Source organism: Primulina eburnea, chromosome 14 (genome assembly GCF_022965805.1).
Source record: "Primulina eburnea isolate SZY01 chromosome 14, ASM2296580v1, whole genome shotgun sequence".
Classification (NCBI taxonomy): domain Eukaryota; kingdom Viridiplantae; phylum Streptophyta; class Magnoliopsida; order Lamiales; family Gesneriaceae; genus Primulina; species Primulina eburnea.
Window position 1 is genome coordinate 25,158,711 of NC_133114.1, and position 20,886 is coordinate 25,179,596.

General features: G+C 38.0%; 1 protein-coding gene across 1 annotated transcript; it reads left to right on the plus strand.

The window, feature by feature from the left end:
* Positions 1–13,846: 13,846 nt before the first annotated feature.
* LOC140811778 (transmembrane 9 superfamily member 1-like) lies at positions 13,847–19,825 on the plus strand. Its single transcript, XM_073169845.1, has 13 exons — positions 13,847–13,908; positions 13,949–14,080; positions 14,739–14,931; positions 15,023–15,127; positions 15,851–15,868; positions 15,955–16,049; positions 16,126–16,278; positions 16,605–16,739; positions 16,823–16,989; positions 17,274–17,368; positions 17,505–17,878; positions 19,104–19,377; positions 19,578–19,825. The coding sequence occupies exons 2-13, from the start codon at positions 13,991–13,993 to the stop codon at positions 19,643–19,645; spliced, it is 1,767 nt and encodes a 588-aa protein (XP_073025946.1). The 5' UTR covers positions 13,847–13,908; positions 13,949–13,990; the 3' UTR covers positions 19,646–19,825.
* The last annotated feature ends 1,061 nt before the right edge of the window (positions 19,826–20,886 follow it).

The window sequence follows — 20,886 nt, forward strand, 5'->3', positions numbered from 1 at the left end:
TGTCCCGGACCACCGAAGCCCTCCCGACCCGTCGGCCACTGTGTACTCTCGGTGTCCATGCGTCCACAAGACAGGGCTGAGCGGCCCCAAGATATAGCTTATCTCGAAAGAGATACAGCTCAACAGTAAAGGCTATCTCGAAGGAGATACGGCTCAACATGATATGCAATATGCATCATAACTCGTGACATAATAGCATGCATCATATGACATATAACAATGCAGCAAATACTCATGCAACACATATATGAATGTATACTCAACCAGGATATCTCGGATAGTACTTTCGTACCTCTATCACAGCAAGCCTAGCCTTATGCAACACCGCTAATCAGGTCTAGCACAAGCCTACGCATCAAAAGCATACTCAATCAATACTACCATGCTCGACTAGCAAAACCAGTACTCCCTAGTACTACCAAAGGTTTAGGGTTTACCTTCGTCCGTCGACAGCCCTTTGATGTCGATTGCCTTGAAACTCAGGCGCCGCTACGCTACTACTCCTGGCAGCTCTTAGCTATCGCTCGACCAACAACTAACCCTAGAAACCTTCCAAACTCTCCAAAATGAGAGAAAACTCAAGAAATTGGCAAGTCAAAATGAGGAAATCCGAGCACTATTTATAGGCCATGTTCGGATCCTCCGAACAACACTTCGGAACGTCCGAACGCTACGTGTCCATTGGCTCTTGACAGCTCATGATCGGATCCTCCGATCATACACTTCGGACCGTCCGAACATGCATGGAAAATGACGTGTCGATCAACACTTGACACCTATGATCGGATTCACCGAACTACACTTCGGATCGTCCGAACTCTTCGGTGCTTCCGAACCCTCTTCGGTCCGTCCGATCATGACCATAGCCAAAATTACCCCTTAAACCTTCTTAATCACCATTACTCCGTTTATTACCCAATTTGGAATTCGGGCTACTACATTCTCCCCCCCTTAAAAGATTTCGTCCTCGAAATCAGGCTTAGAGAATGAACAAAACGAAATAACAACATCATTAATACATCTCAATTGTTGTTGAATACAACTGATACTATGATTACAACTGAAAACACAAACTTATACAAAGCACAACTCAAAAGAGCTCTGGATGCTCCGAACGCATACGACTCTCTAACTCCCAAGTGGCTTCTTCAGTGCCTCGACGCTGCCACTGCACTAAGACAAGAGGAATGATCTTATTCCGCAACACCTTATCTTTGCGATCTAGAATCTGAACTGGTCGCTCCACGTAAGACAAATCCGTATCAATTTGAACTTCAGATGGATGTAAGATGTGCGACTCATCTGCTACATAACGTTTCAACAAGGATACGTGGAACACATCATGAATACTTGATAGGTACGGCGGCAACGCAAGTCTGTAAGCTAAATCTCCCACACATTCCAGTATCTCGAATGGACCAATAAATCTCGGAGACAGCTTACCCTTGAGACCAAATCTCAACATCCTGCGAAAAGGCGAAACTCGGAGAAACACCTTCTCACCTGGCTGAAAATGAAGAGGTCGACGCTTTGTGTTCGCATAACTAGCCTGTCGATCCTGAGCAGTCTTAATCCGCTTCTTGATTACTGCAACCTTATCTATAGCCTGCTGGACTAACTCCGGTCCCTCTACCTGTCGTTCCCCGACTTCATCCCAGAATAATGGAGTACGACAACGTCGCCCGTACAACGCCTCAAATGGTGCCATACCAATACTACGATGATAGCTGTTGTTGTACGCGAACTCAATCAAAGGCAAATGATCCTGCCAAGCGGTTCCGAAATCCATAACACAGGCTCGCAACATATCCTCAAGCGTACGGATAGTCCTCTCTGATTGACCGTCAGTCTCCGGATGATAAGCAGTACTCAGACTCAGTGTAGTACCCAAAGCTGACTGGAAACTACCCCAAAACCGTGAGGTAAAACGAGGATCTCTGTCACTAACAATACTGACAGGCACTCCATGCAAACGTACAATCTCCTGAATGTACAATCGAGCCATACGATCGAAAGTGAAATCACGATTATACGGCAGAAAATGAGCAGACTTGGTGAGTCGATCCACCACTACCCAGATAGCATCGCTGTTCCTCGAAGATAATGGTAAGTGAGTAATGAAATCCATCGTAATATGCTCCCACTTCCATTCTGGAATAGGTAAGTTCAACAACAATCCTCCCGGTCGACGGTGCTCTGCCTTAACCTGCTGGCAAACTAGACACTTGGAGACAAACTGATACACGCTGCGCTTCATCCCTTTCCACCAAAACCGCATCCTCAAGTCTCTATACATCTTGTTGCTTCCTGGATGAACACTTAACTTGCTTCGATGCGTCTGAGACAATATCTCGTCCCTCAAAGTGTCATCCTCTGGTACTACAACCCGATTAGATAAGCACAGAAGACCATTGGACTGATAATGGAAATTGCTATCACCACCAACTAACCGAGCTAATCTCTGAGTCTTGAGATCAAACATCTGAGCTTCTCGAATCCGAGTGAACAAATTGGGCTCAGATAAAATGGTAGCAACACGAATGCTCTCCATACCTTTCCGATGCTTGAAGTTAAACCCCAACGAGCAACTATCCTGGATGGCACTAGTCATAGCACAAGTCTGAAGTGCAGAGGCTCTCACCTTGCGACTAAGCGCATCAGCTGTGAGATTCGCAGAACCTGGATGGTACTTGATCTCGCAATCATAATCCTTCAGCAAATCCATCCAACGACGTTGCCTCATGTTCAACTCAGCCTGAGTGAACAGATATTTCAGACTCTTATGATCAGTAAAGATTTCAAACTGAACACCGTACAAATAATGACGCCAAATCTTCAGCGCAAACACAATAGCTGCCAATTCCAGATCATGAGTGGGATACTTCTCCTCGTGAGATTTCAGCTGTCTGGAAGCATAAGCAATCACATGACCGTTTTGCGTCAACACACACCCTAAGCCTTGAGTGGAGGCATCGGTGTAAACACTGAAACCATCAGATCCTGACGGTAACGCCAAAACAGGTGCGGAAGTCAGAAGTCGACGAAGCTCTCTGAAACTATCTTCGCACTCGGATGACCACTCAAATGGAACATCCCTCCGAGTAAGTTGCGTCAATGGTCTGGCTATCTGAGAGAAATTCACGATGAAGCGACGATAATACCCTGCCAGACCTAGAAAACTACGGATCTCAGCCACCGTCGTCGGACGTGACCAATTCAGCACTGCTTCAATCTTGCTGGGATCCACAGAAACTCCTTCCTTGGAAATCACATGACCAAGGAATACCACACGATCAATCCAGAACTCGCACTTACTCAGCTTAGCATACAATTGCTTCTCGCGAAGAATCTGCAACACAATCCTCAAGTGTTGGGCATGCTCTTCCACACTGTGGGAATAGATCAAGATATCGTCAATGAAAACCACCACAAACTGATCCAGAAAATCTCGGAAGACTCGGTTCATCAGATCCATGAACACCGCTGGCGCATTCGTCAATCCGAATGGCATAACTAGAAACTCGTAATGCCCATAACGAGTACGAAATGCAGTCTTGGAAATATCATCATCTCTGACTCTCATATGATGATAACCCGATCGCAAGTCGATCTTGGAGTAAACAGAAGTACCCTGAAGCTGATCAAACAAGTCATCAATACAGGGTAAAGGGTACTTGTTTTTGATCGTCACCCGATTCAGCTGGCGATAATCAATGCACAACCGCATCGATCCATCCTTCTTCTTGACAAACAAGACTGGAGCTCCCCAAGGCGAAACACTCGGGCGAATATAACCCTTATCAAGAAGATCCTGCAATTGCTGCTTCAGCTCTCTCATCTCTGACGGAGCAAGACGATAGGGGGCACGAGAAATCGGTGCAGTCCCTGGCATTAAATCTATGCCAAATTCCACCTCTCTAACCGGAGGAAAACCAGGAATCTCATCTGGGAAAACATCAGGAAATTCACAAACCACTGGAATATCCTCTAGACCAACACTACCTGTGGATGAATCAATCGCATAGATGAGGTAGCCTTCCCCGCCCGACTCTAAAGCACGACAGGCTTTCAGAGCAGATACCACTGGCATCGGAGGTCGCGCTCCCTCACCATAGAAAAACCAACTAGAGCTTTCAGTCATACGAAACTGAACAAGCTTCTGGTAACAATCCACAGTAGCTCGGTAGGTAGTCAATAAGTCTATACCCAAGATACAATCAAAATCTTCCATCTCTAGGATCATAAGATTCGCAGTCAACTCGTTACCCTCAAAATCTAAGGGACAACCCATCACTAGACGCTTCGCTAACACCGAATGACCCATCGGAGTAGAAACAGAAAGAATGACGTCTAGAGAAACATAGGGTAACCTATGACGCTTAACAAATCGTGCAGAAATGAAGGAATGAGAGGCTCCTGTATCAATAAGAACAAAAGCAGGAATACCGCATAAATGAAAAGTACCTGCTATGACTCTCTCCGTCTCATCTGCAGCCTGATCCTGGTTCAGCGCAAAAACCTGACCTTGGGCACGAGGTCGAAGATTCGAACTACCCACTGCCTGACCCTGCCTCCTCTGCTGAACAGTCGTCTGAGATCCAGAACCGGATCCTGCTCCACCTCGCAACTGAGGACAATTCTTCTTAATATGCCCCATCTCTCCGCACTGATAACAAGCTCCTGCGGCTACTCGGCATTGCTCCGATGGATGGTTCTTCCCACAATGCGCACAAGACTCCTTCTTCTTACCAAAGCGGAAAACACCACTAGATCGAGATCCAGATCCAGAAGAAGATGAACCAGATTTCTTGAATGACTGAGATCGAGGCCTCAAAGTACTCGGAGGTCTAGAAGAAGAAAGAATAGCCCTACCACGCTGGAGACTGATCTCTGCCTGGCGACACCGGTTCACTAACCCATCATAAGAAGTAGGATTATCACAGACAGTGACTCGATCAAAGATCTCCTGATTAAGGCCCTGAAGGAAATGATCATACTTGGCCTCAGAACTGCCACTGATATGAGGAGCGAAGGGTAACAACTCAAAGAATTTCTGCTGATACTCATCAACAGACATACTCCCCTGCTTAAGGTTCAGGAGCTCAATCGTCTTGGCCTGGCGAAGGGCTGGAGGAAAGTACAGCTGCATGAACGCTGCACGGAAATCGACCCAAGTCGCTCTACCCTGCGACTGAACTATCGGCGCAGAAGTCGATCGCCACCACCTGCGAGCACGGCCCTCGAGAAGAAAACTAAGGGTCTCCATCTTCTGCTCATCGGTGCACTGGAATGCGCGGAAACAACTCTCCATGCGCTCTAACCAATCCTCCGCATCATCGGGAGTCTCACCGCCAACTAAAGGCTTAGGCCCCATCTGCATGAAACGATGCATATCGAAACGCCTAGGACCATCCCGACGATGACGATGCTCACGATGACGTCTATGATCGTCCTGGTCACCCCATCGACCTACACTCCCCTGACTACTCCCGTCATCAAAATGGTCAGCCATCGCTACAAGATAGAATAGGGAAAATGGTAAAATGGTCAACGAAAATCCCAAAACAGAATCTATATCCCAAAATCATACGCATGCTCTGATACCATAAATGTAGTGACCCGTTCCAGAATCACCTACTAATCAAAAACTAAGCATGCAATTAACCTAATAATTATAATCAGAGATAACAGCGGAAATATGGCCAACAACAAAAGTTATACAACCCAATCGAAAACGAAGTCTAGACTAACTCAAAATGAAATATCCAGTACAACCATATCGAATCAAATGGAAAACACTGAAAACTAAACCGACCAGCTACTCAACGTCCTCCTCCTGCTCCTCCTGAGCCATCCAACCTGAGGCCTGCCCCGTGGGAATGGGGTGTCCAAGAATAAACAAAACCGAGGACGTGAGCGATAAGAACGCCCAGTACAAAAGTATGAGTATACAAACCTATATGAAATGCACATGCTATGATATGATACCAGGGTAGTCAAGAAACAGGAATCACAAAGGATCTCAAAATGCTCAGTCTAGAGGCGCCAAGTGGATAGTGCCGCGCGGTCCAACCTCTGGGTCACTGCATCCACTATAAGACAGACGTGGACCTAAAATGTCCCGGACCACCGAAGCCCTCCCGACCCGTCGGCCACTGTGTACTCTCGGTGTCCATGCGTCCACAAGACAGGGCTGAGCGGCCCCAAGATATAGCTTATCTCGAAAGAGATACAGCTCAACAGTAAAGGCTATCTCGAAGGAGATACGGCTCAACATGATATGCAATATGCATCATAACTCGTGACATAATAGCATGCATCATATGACATATAACAATGCAGCAAATACTCATGCAACACATATATGAATGTATACTCAACCAGGATATCTCGGATAGTACTTTCGTACCTCTATCACAGCAAGCCTAGCCTTATGCAACACCGCTAATCAGGTCTAGCACAAGCCTACGCATCAAAAGCATACTCAATCAATACTACCATGCTCGACTAGCAAAACCAGTACTCTCTAGTACTACCAAAGGTTTAGGGTTTACCTTCGTCCGTCGACAGCCCTTTGATGTCGATTGCCTTGAAACTCAGTCGCCGCTACGCTACTACTCCTGGCAGCTCTTAGCTATCGCTCGACCAACAACTAACCCTAGAAACCTTCCAAACTCTCCAAAATGAGAGAAAACTCAAGAAATTGGCAAGTCAAAATGAGGAAATCCGAGCACTATTTATAGGCCATGTTCGGATCCTCCGAACAACACTTCGGAACGTCCGAACGCTACGTGTCCATTGGCTCTTGACAGCTCATGATCGGATCCTCCGATCATACACTTCGGACCGTCCGAACATGCATGGAAAATGACGTGTCGATCAACACTTGACACCTATGATCGGATTCACCGAACTACACTTCGGATCGTCCGAACTCTTCGGTGCTTCCGAACCCTCTTCGGTCCGTCCGATCATGACCATAGCCAAAATTACCCCTTAAACCTTCTTAATCACCATTACTCCGTTTATTACCCAATTTGGAATTCGGGCTACTACACAATGTGAATATTAGAACAACATGGTTGATCCTAAAAGATCTTATTTAAACTTTTGAGTGTGTGCCATATGACTTCAGCAGGATATTCGAAGAATACTTGAACACCTAAACAAGATAACGATTCATCGTAGATTGTAGAGAGTTTCTTGAATCTTCAATCCGCTTGTTATACAAAAATTACAACATTCAAATTTGAACGTGTAAAATGAGATCGTCTAAGGCCTGATACAAAAATATTATACAGTGCCACGTGTCCTTGTCTTTTACTTGAAATGATACACAACAATAAATGCTCGGGTACACTGGCATTTAATGTCCATAATAAATTTGTTTTTTTCTTATAACATTCTTCCGAATTTAAGATTTGCTGAGAAAGAATTCGACAAATTTAAAGATTAGATATCAACTCCCCAAACTCGATTTAGTGACTTAGAGATAGAATTGTTGAAGTCTTTTTATGATTAGTCTTTATCGAGTTCTGCTTAATTATCACGAGACTTGTTGAATTTTTACATTAGTAATTTTTCACACATTTGTCAAATCACCAAAAAAATTAATGTTATCCAACAATTTCCTTTTTGTTGTCGATGATGCCAACAACTCGCCAATTATTATAACTCAGAGCATATCAGGAAAAAATTATTTATTCAGACACACATAAAATATCAAATAACTAGTCAGCATGTGGATGAATTCTCGGTTAGCTTACAGTTACCATCTGGTCATGGCATCCTCATAATAGAAGGCATTGGTGAAAGCAACAGTTAAATCAGAGTCTGTACCAGTTGTATTGTCAGTGATGTTGTCAACACCACCGACAACATCAGCTACATCTTAATTCTCTTAAGCGACTGTTTCAGATTCAGCATCAGTGGACTCTGCATCAACATATTCCTCATTCTCAAAATCTGAAGTGGATGAGGGACTGGAGGCTGAAGTTGGGTGATTCTCCTCGAATTCTCGAGTCATTTCCTCATCAGGCTAATCATCAGACTCATGCACTGCTTCCTTTCTGATTTGACTTCTTTTATGCTATTTAGGAAGTCTGACATGGACTGTTCATCCTCTAAAGAAAAAGCAACATCTCGTGGTTGATCTAGAATGTCCTTAGGTTTTAATATGATATTCTTTAAAATATTTTATCTCTAATGAAAATCTTGTTTCCATATTTTAGGTCAAGTATTGGATATACATATGGAGCGTCTTACAGCCGTGGATGCGTGCTTTTCGGGGTTTTTCGTGGGTTTGGACAGCAAACTTTTGCAGAGAATGCTTTGAAAATAATTTTCATGTTGAAGAATTTGAGTAATTGATTCACGTCTATGCTGTGTTGCTGATTGGTGTTAAAGACACTTGAAGAACAACACTGATGCAAAGTGTTGATCAAAGAGTGTTATTTTATTTGTTTTAAACAACTTCGGTTTATGAATATAGTTTTCAGTTTGGTCTATTTTGACGCATTTTTAATTTCTTGGAGTGTCAATGAATTTGGTTTTGTTACTTTCACTATTATTGTTTTGTGTAAACAATTTACATATTTTTCTAGTGAAATTTTTGTCATGAAGCATTATACAAGTATTTATACTTGTAGATGGTTGGCATTAATGGTTGTAGAATTATGGTAATTTATGTTATTAGTTGATATTGTTAGAATTATTTACAATCAAGAGGACTGAGAGGAAACTAATGCGACCATCATATACCACCACGACTAATGGTATCATCAAAAGACCAATATATCATCACAACGACCAACATACCTCATTTTATTTACACCTACCAAACTCCGCAATCGAATGAATTTTATTCTTTGTCCCTCTCTCAGCCCTAACTTTTACAACTGGAGGCAGATCATGAAATTTAGGATTATTCACTGTCCAATAACATCTCAGATTCAAGGTACACGGTTTGAGCATATGCAAAATCCCATGTATTAGATGTATAATATTATGAACAAATTTTCATAACATTTGATTTCGACTTTGTAGCTTCATGTTATAGCATGGACACATGGAATTCTATCAATACGAATACTATGCCAGTGCAAGATTTTGAATTAAATTCACAATTTCATTGGAGTTAAGCTCATTCCAGTACCACCTACTAAATCTTTTGTCATTTGTTCATCGGACAAATTATTTGAAGTTAATTATACTCTAGAGACACTTATTAAATCTTCTGTCATTTGTTCATCGAGCAAATTAATTGGACTTAAGTCCACTCCAACAAAACCAATCTTCTAAACCGCACAGCAGCTCAAACACCACAGTTCGATCGTTCTACAAAACATGGACAATTATTTCACGCAACACCATCCATGGCTACCATGATACAACACCGATCACAATACATAACTATAGGGACCATTATCTAACTAGGAACACCCATTACACGCTATCACAAAACCAAGACTACCATCACAAAAGTTTGAGTGACCAACAACACAAGCAAGATCACAAGTGACCAATATCATAAGCAAAAAAAAACCATCACAAAACACACACACAAATTTAAAAATAGAAAAGTAGGGGGAAAATACGCATACCTCGCTGGTAAATGGAGAAAAAAATCACATTGCGTGAATGAAAATAAAAAGAGAAGAAAAGAAATCATATGAATGAAGAAGAGAGCAAAAGGTATCGCAATTGAGAAAATATGAGAAAGACAACGTATGAAAATATTTATTGACAAATCATATTTAATTGGAATATATAATTATTTTTTATTTCATTTTCAAAAAATACATTAATTAATTGAGCCTAAATAGCGATGAATGAATTTTTAATCAAAACAGAAATAATTGACCAAAATAAATTTTTTTAAGGTGATTTGACCAAAATTCAGACTTAGATAATGTCATTTTTTAAACCCTATACAGCAATTTGGAATCATTATTAACATTTACTTTTCAGCAATGTTCTAAAAAGTGATAGACAGTAAGCGAGTGACTACCTGTCGTCTAGCACCTAGGTGGACGGCTACTTACCGCCTAGCATCTAGGCAAAGCCTATGTGTTTTTTTAAGCTTAAATCTCTTGAAATATTCATGAGTATTATGTTTTTTGTATGAAATATATATTTTTATAAAATCTAAAATTATAATAATAAATTAATAACTTTTTATATCTATATTATTATATTATTAAGTTTGAGACACTTAGAGTAACTAATTTTTGATGTCATTGTCTGTTTTAATAATTATATATATAAACAAAATGTAAAAATTGTAATGAAAGTCACATGTAGCTCAGCGGATATAATTTTGTTTCCTAAATATCAATTTGTAAGTTCAATTTCTATTTTATCCTTTTATTATTTTATTTTTTATTTATTTTTTAAATTTATATATCAAAATTGGAATGCATTCCTTCACTATTTCTTATACTTACATTTTAATCTTCAATTTAAATATAAACTAAATGAATTATAAAAAATATTGTACAAGCACATAACGTGTGTGTCAACGAACTAATATCAATTAAGCTTTAAATTTTTTACTGAGATTAAGTTTTAAGCTTATATCTTGGTGGTTGATTAATTTGGAGGCACCAAAAAACGTCGTCTAACAAAAATTCGGGACGGTGGACGATCACACATTACCTCTGTCGTCAGCGGGGTTTTTGAACATTGCTTTTGAGCCAAATATGTTAATAATTAACATTAATTTGACTTGGTCATTTCAACATAGGGGTGTCAAAATCAGACACGACCCACCAACATGACACGGCTCAACCCGAAAAAATCAGGTTTGGGTCTGGGATTTTCGGGTTTAGTCAGATCGAGTTGGACCCGATAGCTGACCCGAACAAAATGATTAAGTTAGGTTGGGTCCGGGTTGACCCGAAAATTTTAATTTTTTTAAAAAATATTGTGTTAGAAATTTAATGTTCACAATCCTGATTTTGATTTTAACAAAACTTGTTGTTTTTTTATTAATGATTATACCTAAGTGCATATGAAGCTGGAACTTATCAGGATTCAAACTGATCACTTATCAAGCCAAAACTGAAGTTATCGAGATGCAAAGTGAAAGCGCCAATTGATCCCCCAAACTGAATCAGTTCAACTGATGTATCAAATACCAGTTCAATTGATTGTCCAGCTGATAGGAAGTTCAGTAGAAGACCTTCAGAAGCCCGTCCAGCTGATGAAGAGCCCAACTGACCAGTTCAACTGAAGCAGCGAAATCAGTTTAGCTGATGAGCCTACTGATTTCACCAAACCAGTTCAAGATCAGTTCAACTGACCATTTCAGAACATCAGTTAGGAATCGATCAGTTTGCAGAATACGATAAGCTCATTCAATGGAATCCAGCTGTGCCCACTGAGGAAAAATTATTGTACAATCAAAGGTACAATACTGGACATTGCAGCAAAGTTTAAAGACAAAATATTCCAGCATAGATGTCGGAAAAGTCGAGACACGAATCTCAAAGAACACATTCAAGCTGCAACGGATACCATTATTGAGTCTCAATGAATGATCAGTTTTTCGTCTATAAATAGAAGATCAGTGAAGACCAATATAGCATGAGAAAAAGAAGAGTGTGGAAAAATAATAGAAAATGCACGCTTATTGCATATCAGCTTACAAGAAGCATTCGGCCCAGAGGGAACACTTCATCGTGTTATCAGCTTAGAATAGAAGCACAGTTCCCTCAGTGTGTGAGAACACTTTCGTGTTGTAATAAAAGAATCAGTTCTCTTACACACACACACACAAACACTGCACCACTCGATATAGTCTTGCACAAAGATAATAAACTTGTGTATGTAGTCTTTGACACACATACGTTAAATAAGTATTGGTTGGAAGGTGCTGTCTTCAGTCTAGTATAGGAGTTCAGTTAGGCAGTTGAGTAAATCCTAAGCTGAGTGGGTTTGTACAAATCAATTGTATATATCAAAGTCTTCTAGTGGATATTACCTGAGATGGTAGAAGGGGTGACGTAGGAGCAGTTGAAGTCTCCGAACATCCATAAACATATATTGTGTGTTTAATTATTTAACTACTGTTTTCATACTCATTTGATCAGGTAGAGCATCCATCAGTTCGGTTTTCACCATAACTGAACTGATATATGTCACAAATGATTCCTTTTATTTTCAGTTATTCAGTTACACATGATATAAAATATATCAGTGTTTCTTAACGAATACTTCGAGTGTTTTCCGCTTGATTTAATATCAAACTCGATTTAATTCATCAGTGTAAACATTCTTAGAACACGAGCTATTACACCTCTTGGAGAATATTGTGTTTGAAGCACCTCAAGGTGCCTATCACACGATCTTTCATATTTCCTACATTTTTATATATTATATGTCTGAAAAAATATTTATTATATATTTATATCATAAATTTTTATAATTTAATATTTATTTCAAATATTTTTTATTTTTTAAACAATTGTTTATTTGATTTAATAAATATATTTTATTTTTCTACAATTAGACATTCAAATTTAAATCATATATATGAGGTAGATTTTGTTATTATGTGTTTAAATTAAAATATAATTTTTTTAAAAAAATAAAAATCGGGTTGTTTCAGTTTCGGTTCGGGTTGAGAGTTTTCGAGTTGAGTAATTTTTGAATATTACTATTGCTCAACCTGACCCAACCCATAATTGACACTCATATCTCAAACGACAACTCAAAATAGCTTTCTATTTATTTTTTTAATTCATGTATCAAAATTGCAGTATAGTCTTTCATTATTTCTTATAATTATATTTTAATCCCTATTTAATTTAAACTTTTTTATGCTGAGATTATATCTTATCATCCTGGTGGTTGATTAATTTGGAGGCACCAAAAAACGTTGTCTAACTAAAAGTCTAGACGGTGGACGATCGTACACTACCGTTGTCGCCAGCAGGGACTTTTTTGAACACTGCTTTTGAGTCATGTGTATCAATAAAATTAGGACTCGGATCACCTCCAGTGGGGTAAGCATAACAACTGATGATGTGCTTATATGACATTTTTTTAATTTTTTTTAATTCTTCTTTTTTCCCCCCCACTTTTCTACCTCTCTTTTTCTCTTCATTTTTCTCCATTTTTTCCTCTTTCACAAGCATTATTCACATAGTTTTATATGAAATAATACAAACATTTTAATTCTTTTATGTTAAATTAATAATTTTGCAATTCCGTCCACCTATCAACTTTCTCTTTGGTCATATCGAGAAATTTTTAGTGGTTGAAATCTTAAGTCAAAAAAATATCAATTCTTTTATGGTAAAATTGATTTTATAATATTTATTCTTATAATGTAGGCACAATTTGATCATACTCACCATTCTCTTGAAAATCATGGATTTCAATAGAGATATATCCAATAATACGCTCGAGTGATTTTTTATTTAAAGAATAGCCGATTAACATTGTTGAAATGAAGTCTCAAAACGTATGAATTATTTATTTTTGTTGAAAATGTGGTGTTGAATTTTAGTTTTTGATATTGCATTATGAAAATGTTCTAAATTTTAATTTAAGCATTAACATGTTAATAGTTTTATATTGTTAAAAATTTTGTTCATTGAAAAAAAAAATATTCATCGAATTCGAAAAAAATGATACGAGTTTTCACGTATAAAATTTTAATATAGTAATTGTTAATTGTATAATTATTAATTTAACATAAAAGAATTAAAATATTTATATTATTTTATATAAAACTATGTGAACAATGTTCCCAGAAGAGGGAAAAAATGGAAGAAAATAGAGATAAAATAAAAGAGAAAAAGCGATGGGAAAATAGAGAAAAATTAAAAAAAAAATTAAAAAAATGCCATGTAATGGTCATCTCAACGACAGCCCCAACCTCAGGAATTAAACCCCCGACAATCTGGTCACGCCTCTCTTCTCCCTCCGGCCGATTGCCGGCTCTGCTGAATCCACACTGCCATCCCGGAGACAACTATCAGTGATGCGGTCCACCGTCCGTTCATCAATTTCTTTTCTAACTGCCTTCCTATTCTTCATATCGGCGGCGCTCGCTTCTGAGTCTGATCACAAGGTACACACTGCATTTTTCCACTCTCAATTGAGCCGTGAAGTATATAAATTTTGTTTTTCAGCTTCATTTTAGCTAATTCATTCATATTTGGATTAACTGCGCAATACATTAGTGGAATGGGTTAGATTTGTTTGAAGAACTCTGAATTTTGTTGTTCAATTATTACCATTGATTCTGGCTCGCTGAAGAGCTGCGGTTTTGCCTGGGACACTGCGTATTAGGAAATCAAGAATGTATGCCTCGTAACTTGGGGAAAATCTTAGTTTATTTACCAATTAATGATATATAGACGGGGTGGCATTTCTGGACATTGTATGGTTTATTATTGTAAAATTATACGTAACAAGAGGATTTTCTTTCTTTCTTTTTTCTTTGAAAAATATTTATTCAGGAGTTTATGGGTTCATTTTGGGGGTATTGTTGAGCCACCTTATTGACGACAGTCACTGGATCATTGGTCGGCATGAGTGTCTTGTAGTTCCCAACCAATAATTTGAGGAAAGTACATTGAGAATGATTGCACGGTATTCATGATTTGGATTTATTTGTGCACTTGGTTCCCTTTTATGGACAATCCTGCATTTTCGCAAATCGACCGGTTTAAATCCTCTGTGGACTGCACATCTTTTGTCTAACTCTCTCTTCTTTTTTCATGCAGTATCAGCCCGATGACCCCTTAGTTCTTTGGGTAAATAAAGTAGGTCCATACAATAATCCTCAAGAAACATATAATTATTACAGCCTTCCATTTTGTCACCCATCAGGCAATGCTGCGCACAAATGGGGTGGGCTTGGAGAAGTATTGGGTGGAAATGAGCTTATTGACAGCCGGATTAATATAAAATTTCAAAGTATGTACGCGGATGTCCTGAACGCATCACAAATTCGGGTATTCAGGTGTTGTGTAGACAGTCAATAAAGTTTTTTATTTTCATTTGGCAGAGCCTGTGGATAAGACTACCATTTGTGAGATTGAACTTGATGAAGCACAAGCCACACAATTCAAAGATGCAATTGACAGGAATTACTGGTTTGAATTTTTCATGGGTAATTTGCTATCACCTATACTAGGATTGATTAATTTTAACTGTCAAATTCAATGTCATGTGCTAAATTTACTTCCACACGACAATTTTTATTTACAAGATATGGATTCTTGGTATTAGAACCTGTAGCGTTCTCTGCATCAGTGTCTATTGCACCTTTATCTGATGCTGGTGTCTCATCTCTTCCCTCATACTATGTTTTGTTGCTTGCAAATTATTGGTACAATCTGATAACAACGTATGGAGAGTAGTTAGGTTCCTTTAGTTTGTACTTGATGCAGCAGATATTACAAATTTTGGATCTTACATATTTCAGAGAGATGGATTATGTTCAAGGCATTGGGTGGTACATGGTTTCTTTACAGAATAATGTAGTTGTGACACGCTTTGAAACTTCTTTGCTTGCTGATTGTTGATCAAAATGAAACTTTGAATATTTAACTCATGACCAACACTGAACTAAACTGAGATCAACTCGCACTCATGAACATGGCCCAAGATTGACATTCCCCATTGTTTGAGTGCTTTTTCAGTTGCTTAATGCGTTTAAGCTGTTATGGTCCCGAGTTATGGATTGCATTATGATGTGGTTATTGGGCGACGGGGTGTTCTTGGGCCGTAATACCCCTAACATAAGTGTTTAGTTTCTAACAAGAGTTTGATATCAGCTATCTAATCCCATTATTGTTTTCTGTTTTTGCTGATGTGCTGACCACGAGTTCAGATGATTTGCCTTTATGGGGTAAGGTTTCCATGGACTCTGTACTCGATAAATTGTTTTCTGAACCATGCTAGTCCAATATTTCATCATCACTTGTTTTTTTACAGGATATGTTGGTGAGTTCCATTCCAAAAGAAAAGGTGATAATCAGCACACGCTCTACACGCATAAAAGCATTACCGTGAAGTACAACAAAAATCAAGTTTGTGGCTGCTTAAAATCTGTCTTGAAAATTTTCAGATTTTTTAAGTGCTCCTCTAACTTTCTTTATCTTGTAGATTATTGAAGTCAACCTTACTCAGCAGAACCCAAAACCATTGGAAGTGGGAAGGACATTGGATATGACATATTCTGTGCAATGGATTCCAACAAATGTCTCTTTTGCTCGTCGTTTTGATGTCTACCTTGACCATCCCTTTTTTGAGCACCAGGTAGCATTGACATCCTGACTTGAATATTATCTCAAATAAATAATTTTAGTGTATGTTCATTTGCAAAAATAATGTAAATGGTCTGATCTAGGTAGTATTGAGCCTATTGACATTTTGACTTAGATATTATCTGGAGTGATGATTTCAGAGGCCATTTTATTTGAGAAAATAATGTAAATTTTGGTTTTATTTGCTTGTAGAATTTGCCACTTTCAGTAGTTCAGCCCATTCATTTTTACTATTTTTTATAACCACAACTATTAAGGTCCTAAAGTTTACACCACAAGTATTAGCATTTTCTTATGATCTCAACTATTTTCTTGCAGATACATTGGTTCTCCATCTTCAACTCCTTCATGATGGTTATGTTCCTTACTGGTCTAGTGTCAATGATATTGATGCGAACTTTACGAAATGATTATGCTAAATATGCCCGCGAGGATGATGATTTAGAAACTCTGGTAATATTCTTGGCGCTTCATCCCATTTATTTGTTTATTTATTTTTAAGTGATTGTTGATATCCTAGAACTCGACATCTTTAGGAAAGAGACGCCAGTGAAGAGTCTGGTTGGAAACTTGTTCATGGAGATGTATTTCGTACCCCTCTCAGTTTAGCTTTACTTTCCGCTCTTGTTGGCACTGGTGCACAACTAGCAATGCTGGTTTTACTTGTCATCTTATTTGCTATTGTGGGAATGCTTTACATTGGGTATGTTTCAAAATTTCCAATCTTGCATCTTACCCTATCCCCTTATCAAAAATTGATACCCTATCCCCTTCTCAAAAAAATTGATTTTAATTGACGAAGTAGTGTTGTTTCCTATTCCTCAATTTTCTACAAGAACCTCTCTCCTGAGAGTTCTGATGAACTCAGGGCTGCTATTTCAATTGGCAGCCTAGATGATTTATTGATTCGTTCTTTCTCTTTATGTGGAAACGTGTGTTAGCATTTGATTGTTTTCTCTGACATTTCTTTCTGTATGTTTCGATCAGGAGAGGAACAATAGTTACTACTTTTATAGTATGTTATGCCTTCACATCATTCATTTCAGGCTATGTCAGTGGTGGAATGTACTCGCGCCATGGTGGTATTTACAGCTTCCCTTGTTTCTTTGACCCTTTTTTTCACTTTACTTTTCTTTTATGTCTTGGAATTTTTTAAATCAGAATGTCTTTTTTAGTGGTACTCGTAAATATATACTTATTGCTCTTATCTTATTGCAGGTAAAAACTCGATCAAATCAATGATTCTCACGGCTTCACTTTTCCCTTTCATGTGCTTCGGGATAGGATTCATCTTGAACACTGTTGCCATATTTTATGGGTCCCTAGCAGCCATTCCCTTTGGCACAATGGTCATTGTTTTTTTCATATGGGCTTTTATTTCTTTTCCCTTGGTACTTCTGGGTACAGTTATCGGAAGAAACTGGAGCGGTGCTCCTAACAATCCATGCCGTGTAAAGACCATTCCTCGACCAATTCCAGAGAAAAAGTGGTATTTAAAACCTTCTGTAGTATCTATGATGGGGGGATTGCTTCCTTTTGGTAGCATTTTCATCGAGATGTATTTTGTTTTCACTTCCTTTTGGAATTACAAGGTAACTTGACTGTTATTCTTTTAAATCAATAATTTAATTGAAATTTTTATGCCTGCTCCTTTGACTGCTTATGGGATCAGCTGAAGAATATTGAATTGTAAAACAATTGCACTGTGTGAGCTTAATTAAATTTGAAGCAATATAGAATTGGCATTTCTTAGATGTCTTGCACCTCGTGTTTTTAATAACTTCCAAGACTTGCACCTATAATTTTTATTGAATTTTAGTGCTTTGGCCTCAATTTTTGGATTGCATTCTGCTTCTCTTCCGCTCTGGGGCGTGGTAGAGCAGGGTTTGGTCGACGCTGGGTGTGGGGGCAGTGCCCCACACCCAATCAATGGTCCAGATCATTTCATGGGGGGGTGAATTTTTTTAAAAAAAAAAAACCAAGGGCCAGAAAAATTCTGGCCCTTGGATCTGCCCCTGCAGGCACTGCCTGCAGGGGCAGGGTCGAATTTTCCGTAGAGCAGGTAGTAATTAGTGTTGTAGAGAAATGGAAATAAAATCAGTTATTTGTACATAATTATTAAGAAATATTTTATACCTTATGTGTTGAGTTATTTTAGGATAGCTAATATTCTGTCTCTAAAGTTAGTCCCGTTTAGTCTTGTATATAATGAGGCAATTGTGAAGAAAAAAGATTCGTTGTTTACACAGCTAATACAATGTTTTTGTCTTCATATGTCTTTGATATAATCTTTCCACAATTGTAGTATGGTATAATATCTTAGCAAAATTGATTAGCTGTCTCCAACTACTAAAATACCTTGGAAATCTAAAACTTGAAAATCAAATTTGTGCAAGAGTGATGATCTATTTCTATCCTTATTGAAGTGGATAATGTGGCATCTTCATCCTCATCTTTTTAGAGTTAGCGGGGATAGGGTTGGGGGAGGATTGGATTTTCAGAATCCACTGATGCCTTGGTCATTTTTCTTATGAGAAAAGAACAATGGGATATTTTTTCGAAGGATTGAAAAATATACATTAATGAGTGAAAAGTCAAGTGGAATCGAAGAAAAACACTTGGATCAGCTCAAGTAAATTCCAAAGTGACATGATTCCTGCTGTGTTGTAAAAAATACTGATACTTCGTCTAATATTCAGAGGTTCCTTGTCACAAACTTCATCACGGGTAGTTGATTTTTTCTCATGCTTACTGAAAGCTGTCATATCACTCTATATCTTCCTACTAAATCATCTCCATGTTGCATCTTTTTCACAGGTGTACTATGTCTACGGTTTTATGCTTCTGGTTTTCCTGATTCTTATGATTGTAACCGTCTGTGTGACTATTGTGGGGACATATTTCCTGGTAAATGCTGAGAATTATCATTGGCAGTGGACTTCCTTCTGCTCTGCTGCTTCAACAGCAGTTTATGTGTACTTGTACTCTATATATTACTACTCCATGAAGACAAAAATGTCAGGGTTCTTTCAGACGAGTTTCTATTTTGGTTACACACTGATGTTTTGCCTTGGGCTGGGAATTCTGTGCGGTATGTTATGAGCATTCAACTCAATTTATGAATTTCAAAGGCGATATATGAATTCGTATGCGTGTGGGTGTGTGTTTTTTGGTTACGTTTCCCCGCTCATCTCCAGTTCAGTTCATAAATTCATATACATTAGGAGTTTATGCAAACATGATCCTTTGCTTAACATTTACTCACTGTGGGTGTTAATCACGTACTTGCAGGCGCAGTTGGTTATTTAGGCTCAAACTTGTTTGTGAGGAGGATTTACCGAAACATCAAATGCGACTAGGAGAGATTTGTCGTCGCATCCTTGTGCTTCTAGGGTCAGTTTCTTGGCAAATGATTAAATTACATGTACAATAACTTGATGATGATGTGTAGCTCAGAATATCGGGGAATCCCCTGATTTTTTTACCGGTATTGTAAAAACCAAGGTCTACTTACATAATTTAGGATGTTGTATGATTCATTTTTATGGTTAAAAATACGACCAACTCATAGTAAACTTAGTTTTTTGGAGAATGGATGCACCTCAATATACCCCACCTGGTAATGTTGTTACCTGTTATACTGCTAAAAATCTCCTTTAGGAAGAGGGAATACAAGTTGACCAAAGATACGAAGAATTGAGCTATATCAACTTCTGAGAAAATAAAGTGCGTTTTGTTTGGTTCTTACATATATTAAGATGACAGCAAAAATACTCCTTCTCTGTTTATCTAGGAAAAGAAGTCAAATTTATGAAGAACAAGGCTTACCACTGTCAAGATTTTCAGCGTTGTTGGCCAGTCAAGATCAATCCAGAATGATGAAAATACAATTAGCATGATATATTGTCTTAGATTTGCATTTATTTCAATTTGATTTATGTCAATATAAACAACTTAGTTTACTTATTTTTATATATATTGGAAAAAAAAAACTCATGCACATAATATCACTTTTATATTTATATAGGCATTAAATGAATTGGCATGTTTTTATCAAAATTTAATGTTTCTAATCAATGTGAATGTGTGTTCTTTGAGGGGGAAATTTGGTCAAAAGTTACATCTTGTTGGGTTAAACGATATGTTAATATTTTTAAATTAAAGCTTTTCTTTAATTATTATATTTAAATAAATGGCTTGAACCAACTCTAGTCTGTCTAAAAGTATATTTTCATCTAGAATTATTGAAATGCTTTACAACTCAGCTAAGGACAATTGATATATTCTCTGTTGAGCTCAAAAGTTGAGCAATCAACATCCAATATATTCGACCATGTAATATCAAATACCATAAAAATTACTACGTCGATGCATTTTGTGCACCACAAAAAGTTTCCATGTAAAAAAAAAATCGGATTTTGGTGAGAAAATATGTATAATACTGGCAGATACACTCATAGGAGTGGTAAAATGCAATACGATCGTTGACCCGAAATTTTTTTTTTTTTAAAATATTACCTATATTTTTATATATTGTATGTTTGAATGAAATTTATTGTATATTTATATGTTAAATTTTCATCATTTAATATTTATTTTG